We start from the raw sequence: 12,060 nt of genomic DNA, 5'->3' as shown, positions 1-12,060 counted from the left end.
TCTGTTTCACTATGCTTAACTCTTTAAAGAAAGTGTTGCATCTGGTACCAGAGGCTATGCAAACAAGCATTTGTAATGCAATAGGTCTTGCATTTACTTGAGTTGGAGCTATTGGCATTGCAAATACAGAACTGGACTTTTTTGCCACATTAATTGGTCAACCATGCCACATATTTCAGTCCTTTTTGACACATAGTTCCAGTGGCCCTGCATATAAATGGCCAGTAGGCCTAATGGAATATTTTTCAAACAAGGCCCGTAAAACACATTCTGTATGGTTCTACCTCGTAGTGCATAAAAATTGCTAGAGTGCTATTTAAAACAGGAGTGGGGCGATGATTAATTGCTTTTGTCAAATTGCTTTATTCAACAATTGTAGAATGTTTTAGATGATGAAATGAAACAAAGAACAGGGAGAAGATGTCAGATTTATAAACAAATTATTGCTTGCTAGGTAATTACTCCACGTTCGGAACTAATGCGATAGTTATCTTTTATGTTACGCCCTTATTTACCCTTTAAATGTGTTTTTGAATTGGAGAACACAATCGCTGTTACCACTGCAATGTTCTCAAAGCTGTTTTCCAACAGAGCAGTTGGCATTCAAAGGGGTCTAATATAGTTTACAATTGCTTGTGATGTTAGGAAATCATTTGTCTCAGGTCAGGCTTTTTATGCACAGGAGCCAATTTTATCCTAGTTTAAGGGACTTGGGGCCAGATGTATCAAAGGTTTTTACCCATTCTACGTCTATGGGAAAATGTGTTCATACATATGGCCCTTGGTGTCAGGGTTCGAGATTTCCAGGGGCTGCTCTTTCTCCAGGTTGCCCTGGCCGTCTCGTCAGTGCATTCAACTTGGGATCTGTCTCAGCCTCCTGTGTATTTCAACTCTCCGAGACGTCCTGGCCCCTGAGTCATTCTGGTCAAAATATGATAAAAGCACTTCACTGTGTTGCATGCACAGTGCACTGAAGTGTATTTCAATGTGCACTGCGGTCACTAGCAGGTCAGCTGTTGGAATGTGGGAATGTTCTCTTGTAAGCAGACCTGTTCTCTCGGTCAGAATGTCTTTCCATTTTTTAGCACACACCTGTGTCCCCCTACTGCATGTATGAAGATGTGTCTGGCCTTTTTTTTGGTTTATTTGCAAGTATATGCATGGTACATCTGGGAAAGCTGCATTAATACTCCGAAATATTAAATATGAAAGTAAAATACCTCAGTGTGTTTCAATAACACTGCAGAAATCTGTGAGTACTCTAAAGGTCACCGGTATGAATCCTCTTGTGGCGGTTTAGCATTTCATCTTTCCAATAATGGTAACATGACTACTGCTGAGTTGAGTAAGTGATGCTGTTACATGAAGCAATTTGCGGCTCAGACAGTAAAGTCTTGGGAGCATGCCCATTGTCAATAGTATTTCCATACACCATATATAATATAACATACTCCATTATAGAGTCTGGATATGTTTTCCAAATGATGACAGGCTTATAGAAAATGTGAGAATGGAAATATAGCAGTGTGCCCAACAAGCGCCAGATGCGGAAGCCTGCCTCACCAGCACAGAATTTATGGCTAAATTGCAAATATCCATTTTATCGTAAACAGTGGAACAGAAAGCAGAAATAACAAGGTTGATAATCATGGAAATAAAAACAGCTGATCCATTACGGGGTAATTGGCAAACTCCTGATGTTCTTGAAAACAGACTGGGCAGTGGCACAAACTGTACGTGGGTCTTTGAGGAATGATGAATACAATCAAAACTAGATGTTAAGGCAGAAACATGGTCCGTAGATGCAGAAATAAACAGCTATCTGCTTGGTGCTCATCTGCCCCTTCTGAGCTAAAAAGTGTATGTCCCATATGGACTCACAGGAGCAGCAGCATTAGTGACCACATAAGAACATGATTTACAGCTGTTTACAACAAGCATTTGAACTGCAATGGGTCTCGCGTTCGCTCGAGTTAGAGCTATTAGCATTGTAAATTACTAACTGGACTTTTCTTGCCACACAAACTGAAAATAACAAGCATTTGCAATGCAATGGGTCTCGCGTTTGCTTGAGCTAGAGCAATTAGCATTGTAAACTCCTAACCGGACTTTTCTTGCCACATAGATTGAAAATGAAAATAAAACAGTTTCACATAACTAACTGGACTTTTCTTGCTATATAAACTGAAAAGTAAAAGTTTCACATAAGCGAACTGACGGCCGCCGTCACTGCAAAGCAGACACACAAAGGGAAATAAAAGTTCACTCGTAGTGAAACCGATCGGCAAAAGTGCAATTATCGATGTAACCGTCAAACGTGCAATTATCTAGGTAACCGGCAAAAGTGCAATTAACTATGTAACAGGGTCCATGTCATGCAAAGCGCTCAACTTCTGCCCAGCGAGATCGCGCTGCGAAAAAAAGAGAAAAAGTAGTGAAGAAACCGGACGGAAAACGTGGAGCCTCGTATGTTTTCAGTACTTGGTCGCTGCGCTCAAGGAGGGCTAAACACCAGAAAAGGCTTGACTTATGCATGCCTTTCACTAATGAAGGCAAGCAGATTTAAAAAGGCAAGCCCATGAACCAATGAAAGACACTGATGTGACATGGGCATGGTTTGAAGCCCAAAGAGAGAATACAACACGGGACGGAGCACTTTGCGCTCGCCACTGAAAAGGGTTCTCTGAAGTGTATGTGGCATACAACTGGCAAGAGGTTCAACAATTAATCACCTCAATCACAGCATGATCAGCGGAGGGTAAGCTATTAAGCTCAGTCAGTACTTTGTCCAAGCTCCAACGAAGAGAAGAAGAAGTGAAGCCAGCACACAGCCAATTAGAAAGCAGCAGATAAGAGTAACAATGAGCCTAACAAATATTAAGCAAGCCCCTTGTATACAATAGCTCTCTCAAGCGAAAGTGCATGCGCTGTCACAGGAGTGACTTAAAAAGAAGCACATGTACCATGCAGTATGAAATAACTTGTGAACATTTTACAAGGGACAGCATCACTCACAATGATAATGTTTAGGGTTATTGAACAAAAAGTGGAGAAAGAAATTTGTGTCTTTGCTTGTAAAGTTAAACACATGAATGTAGGGTTCAGACGGGCCCCTTTCAATGGCTTTTAAATTACAGCCAGAGTTGAGCCGTGACTGGACTCGCCACACTTAAAGCCCTGGACATATGTAAGCTCCTCTGTCTGTTTGAACGTCTGAGTTTCATTGTCTATGATCCCATCCGTGAACCTCTCTTTCACTTCCGAGACCTCTTTGTCTGCCACTGAGCTCTCATACCAATAAACCAATAACGCCAGACGAGGCCTCCAACTACCTGCATTAGACAGTACGCCTCCCACTCCTGTCCCTTCATCTGCGTATATAATGACTCTGCAGTGCGTGTATCATGGTCCCTGCCTGGGTATCGCCTGCATGTGAACCCCATTCCGTACCTGAAACCTTCTGCTTGCTAAATGTCTGCTCCTTGCAATTCCTGGTCTGCTTGAGACTCCCTTGCTTTGTATACCTACCTTTACCACCTAGGAAAGACCTCCTTCCCTCTGTGCACATGTTTAATGGCTCTGACCTCATGATTATTTACACATTACATTGTACCTCGGAGAACTTTCCTGTAATTATTCCACAGAGCTGCCCAAAGGATCCATGTCAAATGTTAGTAAAATGTCAGGACTCGCCAAAGGTTTTACATATGAAATTGAGGCTTTGGCTCTTATGATTTCATCAACATGCAACTTCGGAACATATATATGCTGTTTTTCAAGACATCTCTTTGTTAAGTGTCAGTGTTTGCTGTGTGGGGAGACTGTATGGGGGCCCATACTGTTTTTGGTAGGTATCAGAGTTTTTATGGGAAGCAGCCTTACTTTCTCCATGCAGTCTAGCTTTGCCGTAGTCTGTCCAGGCAACGGTGGTGGACGTGGGTGGCGCCAGTGGAAAAACAAGACACTAGACGTGCTTTTTCGCATCTAACATGTTTTTGAACGTGTTTTTTACAACTATAAACCTCAGTAAAACATAGTAAAAGCATATCAAGATAGTTTCTGCGCAGTCATGCTCACAGCCGTCATTCAGTTAATTTAACTGGCAGTTTCTGCCTTCTTCAGCTACTCGTTTATTTGAAGAGTTTGCGAATGCTGGATAATGGGGCTGTCACGGTCGCCTGCATCCCGAGACACCACCCACCCATATTTTGCTGAGAGGAAAGCCTGGGCTAAATTTAAACCCTTGTTGCGTGTGCGCCTGTGATGGCTGGCAGCACAAAGCGGGCACTTCCTGCCTACGATCAGACGGGAGTTGCTGTCTGCATGATTACAGCCTGGAATGTGGCTGTTTACGGCATGCCCGGAGGCAGGCTGTCTGCTCACAGCCTCACTCAGGCTTTGTCTGGGGTAGTCTGTGTCAGAGAAAGAACAGTCTCTCGCGCAGCACTGCGATTACCAGCGCAATCACAATGCGGCTCGTAAACACGCATCCGGAATTCATGGACTTTAACGAAAATATAGGCTCCCTTCTAATCGGAGAGCAGGAAATAAAGGCAGCTGTACCAGTTCCTTTCTTATCAAGTGACGCGGCGGACCGTGATTGAAGGAACAAAAAACAAGCATTTGGAATGCGATGCTCTCGTGTTTGCTCTAGTTAGAGCTCATAGCGTTGTAAATTACTGACTGGACTTTTATTGCCAGACAGATGAAAAATAACAAGAGGAAGAGAGCGAGAGCCAGGGTGAGCTGGCCCTGGAAACGACCCCCTCTGATGTTGGTTTATGTTTACAGAGGGAGCTGGTGGGGAGGAGGGACTGAACGCACACACACACAGTGCAAGGCAAACAGGCCAATACTGAAAGAAAAAGTCCCCTTCAGAAGACATAAACAGGACAAAGCGTAATTACACAGTACTTTGTGCTGCTCCCAAAGTGAAAAAAGGCAGGGCAAAGAGGCAGAACTGACCACTAGAAAGCAAGGATTTTTGAAGGGCACTTCAACTAACAAATGAGAACGCTGAAACTCACTCTCTTGTATTCTTTAGTATACAGCAGGCCGAACGCTAACGCTCAACCTAAAAAGTAAACCAGTTGACATAAGCCAGCCGATTCGAAGTGCCGCCCTGAGCGCGAAGAGAGAGACAAAAGGAAAAAGAAAAAAAGGTTTACTTGCAGTCAAAGTTATCGGCAAAAGTGCCATTATTCATGTAACAGGGTCGATGGCTAAGGTGGTAACAAAAACGCCTTAATGAGGGACAAACGTAAAGCAGTTACCAACTAAAAGAAAGGATTATTGAAAGGCAAGCCCATCAACGAGGGATAGCGAAGGGCGTGCGGTGGGCATGGTTAAAAGCCCAGATACATACCAACATGTCGGAAAAGCAGCGCTTGCCCGCTGCTATGCTCAACCTAAAAACGGTTCATACCTTGGTAACATTCCATTTAGACTAAGCTAACAGTCTCTATTTGGGTCTTCCTGCCTTTCTTATTTGTAGACTTCAGATCGTTCAAACTGCAGCAGCAAGATTTGCCAGGAGAGTGCCTCCTCGGCAGTCTATTTTGCCTCATTTGAAGCAGCTTCACTGGCTGCCAGTGACAAAGCGCCTCAAATTTAAAGCCCTGATGTTGGCATTTAAAGCTTTCGCAGGTGAAGGCCTGTGATATTTGAGAAATAGAGTTCACCCTTGTAAATAATGCAGATTGCTCAGGTCTAATAACCTTCGTCTGATGCAGGTCCCAAACTTTTCCAAAATCAGATGGGGAGGCAGTTCCTTTATGTTTTGTACATCCAAATTGTGGAATGCTCTCCCAGTTATCCTTCGTATGGCTACTTCGATCTCTATCTTAAACAAAACCCAAACTGAAAACCTTTCTTTTTGATAAACATTAATCCCCCCTGCTCTGCTGTCGCTTGCAGTCATTCTCTCTAAGCCGTGAGCGCCAGGACGCAGCTTTGCACTGTACCAATGTCTTTGATCGACTGGCCAGCACCATTCACTTTATGAAATGACCAACACACAAAGCTCTCCTGCACACCTATATCTTATGCTAATGTCAATTATGGTATGTAGTCATCAAGATAGTAAACAGGTGGGCCTCTTTAGGAGCAGTCTTCATCTCACGGATGGGCGAATGTGTATCACACTGAAGGCAGCTGGTGCTTGACATGGAAATAAGTGAGCACGTGTAGTGTGGGATTCCCAGCATAAAATTCTGGCAAAATTATCATGAGTGCCTTAATGTCTGTTTTAGTTACAAGGTATCTGGGGAGAAGTCCCCATCACTTTCTCAATGCCAGACACATACATTTACAGGCCACTGTCACACTGGCTCATCTGTATTTCCAGTGTAGCTGGACTGTAGTAAAAGAGTTTTCTTTAGAATTTAAAGAGGGTTGGGCAAAAAAACAACAGCCGAAAAACTGGTACTAACTAACAGAGAATAATGGGATAGAAAATTGGCAAAGGGATATGTTACAAATAGCCACACCTTTTATGAGTGTAAATGTAAGGAGGATCTGAATTGTAATGTACTATAATACACAACTGTAGTGGTATAAATATGATAATTATTTACTTTATACTTTCCTTTACCTTGTCAATATTCTGCAGCTAGTAAACTGCTAATATACTTGTGATGTGTTGCAGTCATCTGTGCATTAAAAAATTACACTTACTAAGATCATCTGATAAATGACACCACCTAGTAATCCACGAATGAGCCACTTTCTCACCTGCACATTCGTATTACGGACCAAGCACAACTGCTCCTGGATTTTATGCAGTTCTTCCTGCTGCCACTGTATGTTTTCCTGTAGTATTCGCGTTCGTTGCTCCAGCTGGTCCTTAATGGATTGAAACATTCCAAACTGTGCTGACAACTTTAGAAAGCAAACCACCATAATTAGTTACCCACACCAAATGTTGTTCATATAATCCAATAGATCATTACAAAGTTGGATTTTCCAGTAAACTTTTCCTAGTCTTAGAAAACTAATAATCTTATTAAGGTTAAGATTAACAATATTTGAGATCAAGAAATGGTAATGTGTCCACAACCTTTATAAATTCCATCTCAGCGCACATGCATGACCCTCAGTAGTACTAGGGTCTTGTTCCATCATGTCAGTATCTCACATCCATTTTCAGTAAATCTCACATATTTAAACGTTTTAAGCGGAGTCGTCCATATTGTAAACCAAGGCCCATATTTATACTTTTTTAGCGCTGCATTTGCGTCATTTTTTGACGCAAAAACGGCGCAAACTAGCAAAATACAATTGTATTTTGTAACTTTGCACCGTTTTTGCGTCAAAAAGCGGCGCAAATGCGGCGCTATTAAAGTATAAATATGGGCCCAAGTGTCTTCTGGAGTAGGTAATTTCAATTCCTCTTACTTCTAGTCTCTTTATTTCTGTGATCATTTAAAAATAAGTGTAACTTTATTTAAAAATATAAATTATCAAACTTAATTTAATGTATTTAATGTAATATTTAATTCATTATTTTGTCCTACATTTAAAATGAACATGTAACATGAATTTACATTAATATGTAACATAACATTTCTACGTCTTTTTTCTTCAGGTTTGAGAGTGGAAAGCTCCCTATAGTAAAGTATAGGAAAAGTGCAATCATTGACTTCTAACTATAAGGGGAAAGAAAAGTTAGGAACTTGGCATGAATACAGTTCAGTCGACAAAATCCTTCTTATGTTATGTTTTGAGGCTCATCAGAATATTTTCGCCAAGCTGCACAATAGATATGAACTTCGAATTTCTTCTTATGAACCATTGCCTTCATGCAGCTGCATGTTTTCTCCTTTTGTTCTGAACTTCTTGACGACTTTGGAGGACCTCTGTGTTTGCCATTCATTTTGGTTGGACCCAGATCGATATGTCTGTTGACTATTAGATTCTAGTGATTACGAGCCCAGTATTTTGAATACTAGGCCACTGTGGAGATCATCTGTCTGGAGCAGAGATGCTGCTTGTTGGGCCTACGGCCAAACTACGTCCTTGCTGTTCTTTTCTGTAACCTCTCAAGTTTCTGAAAGTCCTTCTTTGCGGCACTGATATAGAACATGTTAGGTGTAACGGCACTGGTGCTCTTGTAGCTCCATGCCATTATTCATTTTTAGTAATGGGAGCACCCTTCCAACCAACACGAGCAGGAGCTTTTCAACGCCGCTGTTATCCGCGGATTTGAATCAAACCACAATCTCAGGTTTATTAATATGAGTATAAATGGTAAGGTAGTCTCACCTGTGTGTTTTATATTTGTTTTTTTTTGTTTAAATCTGTGTTTATTGTTTTGATCGACAAGGACATACTACAGATGCTCATGGCATAGTTCAGCAAAATAGCTAAAGAATAACAATACAGGTTAAGTATGTCACAACAGGCTAAAGCATAGGGCAGCTGCAGAGCCCAGGTATGGATGAAATGCCTGGCAACAGTTTTAAACAATTTATTCCATATGTGACAACAAACTCCGTGGATATCACAATTGCAATTTCCATATGTCTTAAGTATTCTGCCATATATTACCGTGTGCTACACAAGATTAAAGTGAAATATATGACAGTGAAGTGCTCCTGTGTCCATCAGTGTTATGCTAGGAAGTGCCCAGTCTGGGGTTAATGCCTAATGGTGCTCAGTTATCGCTAGAGGCAGGGTCCGCATCGCTATCGGCGACGCGGACTCCGCAACAGATGATATAGGCCCATATTTATACTTATTTAGCGCCGTATTTGCGTCGTTTTTTGACGCAAAATCGGCACACACTAACAAAATACAATTGTATTTTGTAAGTTTGCGCTGCTTTTGCGTCACAAAAGGACACAAATGCGGCGCTAAAAAAGTATAAATATGGGCCATAATGCCTAAGGGGCCGTGCACTGCAGTATGGAAATCAGTCATGAAAGCATCCCAGGCAACAGCTATAGGATATTTATGGAGTCCCTCCCTGTATAGGGCAGTACTTTTGGCTAGCGACCAAGTCGTCAATGACTGCATCTAGGATTTCAGCAGTGTAGGATCAGGTGATTTCCACCTGCATGTGATGAGTCTTTCGGCTAGAAGGAGGCCAAGATCTATGAATCAGGACGTAACCTTCTGTTTTTTGCCCCTGCGATACAAGCCCAGTACACATGCCTCCCATGCAGTCAAAATGTCTCATCAAGTGCAGAAGGATAGGTAATGTGTCACTCCCCACCAATAGTGATACAGGCAGGGACAGGACCATAGCATATGCAGAAGGCCCGCTTCCATCAGATAGCATCAGGGGCACTGCATCTGTGAGATGAAAGTATCTGTTGATTCTGGCAGGTGTGAGATATGCCCTATGTATAATGTATAGCTGAATTAAACAAAATCAGACACTACAGGGGATGTGAGTAGGACTCTCCAGAATAACAGTCCAGTCTTTCTCTACACACGGCCTGTCAAGATCCCGTTCCCAGTGAGGACGGAGTGTCGCAAGTGTGGGTGCCGTGTGTGTGCACAGAAAATCGGCTAGCCAATGAATAAGACGCCTGCCGTGTCCTTGAAGATATTGGAAAGTGTAGTGTGTGAGTGGCTCTGTTGTCATGTTGCCCCATTCCTTCCTCAGCACACGATTAATTAGTTAGACAACACAAATTGACCTGGGTGCATTTGCCCACTCCTCATCTGTGCCCTGGAAGTAAGAAGTTTCCCATGTCATACAAGTTTCCTACTGTATGTATTCCTGCTTCATGCCAGGTGTCAGTTTTGCTCCAGAGTTACATATTCCACCATCTGTGTTCCCAGTAGGGCCAGGACTGGGGCATATGTGAGCGTTTTCTCGTGAGGTAGAGGCTTTGGCCGTAGCAATGATGTCACCCATAAGAGTGAAGGTTTGGGTGCAGGAGCCTTGGTGCAGGGGTAGAATAAGTGCAATATCCAGGTGTGTTCCAAGGTAGGCGTCGCAGCTGCAGTGTCCGACAGCTGAAGACGAGTCATCCAGAGCGCCATACATTGTCGCGCCGCACCGCGCGGCGCGAGCCGAGTGTTCGGCACAAGCCGGGCGTTCGGCTCGGGCCGCGCATCGCGTTTCTAAGACGCGGCACGCCCCGAGCCTTTCCTGTACTTTACGAGGCCCCAGACCTTACATGGGGCCTCGCACTGCTCTCTCCCTCCGCATTTTTGGGGTCTCCTGACCCCTCTTACCTGTTCTTGTTTCTTCTTTTTCTTCTTTCTTCTTTCTTGGGTTTTTGCTGCACTTTCCTTTATGTCTTTTCCCCCTTCCCAGGTTACCTTTTTCTTCCCAGCATTCCTCATTCCCTAGTCTCTATGGTTTCTACTCTATTCTGTTCTATCTACTTTTCCCTATCTTAGATGGTGTCCTTTTTCTTCCTGTGGGTCACTTCCTGTTTTTTGGTATTTAAGGGCGGTGTTTTCTTCTCTTCTTTGCGCTGCAACACTTTCTGTTCAGATGGTGTCTTCGCTCCTGATTTCCTTGCCTTTTGGTTCTGGAATTCGCCAATTCTGTGCTATTTGAATTCAGTTCTTTTTGATTCCTGTTCTTTTGTTCTTGTTTTCAGGAGTCATTCTGTTGGAGGTTTTTTCCCCTTTTTTGGAAGGTTTTTTTTCCCTCTGGCGCTATTTTCTGAAGGTCACGGTCTGTTTTTGGCGTTTCCATTGCCTACAGCACCGTGGCTACCAGAAAGAGTCGCCCCTTTTTGGGCCAAAGCCGAACACTCAAGATCCACGCCACGAGATCTGCAGATTCCAGGCGCAAGCAGCACGTGAGTCGTGACATACATTGCAGCTAGGAGGCAAAATAGTAGTGCTCGAAGTTCGGTACTGCTACCCCTCCCAATCAGTTGGTTGATAAAGTTTGGGAAGTGCCGCGCACTGGCGAGAAGTATTCCATACAAAATCTCCGAGCAGACTCTCAAGAGTCCGAAAGAATGAGGGTGAGAAGTAGGTCAATAGGTTTGCAAATAGTATGAGTCTAGGTAGGGCGACCATCTTAAATAGGGCTATGCGCCCTGTCACTGTGGGTGGTAGGGACTTCCAGAATGACATCTGCCATCAGAGCGATGTGACTGTGTGTGTAATGTTGCCGTCCAGTAAGTCAACGTGTGTGATACACCATGATTCCCAGGTATCTGAAGGTGAGAGGCTGCCAGGCGAGGGAGATCCCTGCCTGTGACTTGTGGGCTTGGTGCCGCCGGGCACAGAGGGAAGAGGCATGATTTAGTCCAGACCGGAGAGGTCAGTGTATGTACTGAGGGTGTGGGGCAACATGTCCGGCATAGAGTAGATGTCACTAAGGTATACAAGTATATTGTCTGCACAGAGTGAAATGGTGTGTACACCATTGGGTAGAGGTATGCCCCAATCATTGCTCCATGCATGTAGGTCTGCTGCTAGTGGCTCAATTGCCAGGGAGAACAATAACGGGGAGAGGGGGCAACCCTGACAAGTGCCTCTGTGTATTTCAAGTGGGTCAGATATGAGGGATCCCATTTTAACTGTGGCGAGCAGCAGACTATAGAGTAGGTGTATAAGGCGCAGGAAGAAAATTCTGAGTTCGTATCTTAGGAGGACCTCGAATAGAAAAGGCCACTCCAAAGAGTCAAAGGCCTTTTCCAGGTCCACTGCTCCCGAGCGCATTCAAGAATTCAAAAGAATCTGCGCAGGTTCCATGAGGTCACCCGGGAGGGAACAAAACCATTTTGGTCTGAGTGCATCAGTGTAAGTATCAAATAGGCCACACGGCCCGCCAAGATTTTGGCCAGTATTTTATCATTAGTGTTGAGGAGTGCTAACGGGTGATAAGTGCCCAACGATGAAGGGTCTTTTTCTGGTTTAGGCAGTGGTACAAGGAATATTTCCCTCATGGAGACAGGTAGGCATGCGTCCTGTAGGGCCTCTTCGTACACCACCTGCAATTGCGGAGCCAACAGCGGGGCATATGTTTTGTAAAACTCCACTGGGAATCCATCAAGTCCCAGTGTTTTCCATGTAGCCAAATCACATACAGCTCTGTGAATCTCAAAGAGTGTTATTGGTTTGTCTAGCTCTAGTCAATGA

At 43.6% G+C, this 12,060-nt stretch overlaps 1 protein-coding gene across 1 annotated transcript in view; it reads right to left on the bottom strand.

Annotated features, from left to right (window-relative positions):
- The window catches only part of NPAS2 (neuronal PAS domain protein 2), a 611,171-nt gene that overhangs the window by 95,710 nt on the left and 503,401 nt on the right, over window positions 1-12,060 (bottom strand). Inside the window, exon 15 of the mRNA XM_069204404.1 lies at window positions 6,733-6,879. Within this exon, the coding sequence (XP_069060505.1) occupies window positions 6,733-6,879 (147 nt within the window). The remainder of the gene's footprint in view (window positions 1-6,732; window positions 6,880-12,060) is intronic.

This window comes from Pleurodeles waltl, chromosome 8 (assembly GCF_031143425.1).
Source record: "Pleurodeles waltl isolate 20211129_DDA chromosome 8, aPleWal1.hap1.20221129, whole genome shotgun sequence".
NCBI lineage: Eukaryota > Metazoa > Chordata > Amphibia > Caudata > Salamandridae > Pleurodeles > Pleurodeles waltl.
This window is presented reverse-complemented; position numbering and strand designations above follow the sequence as displayed.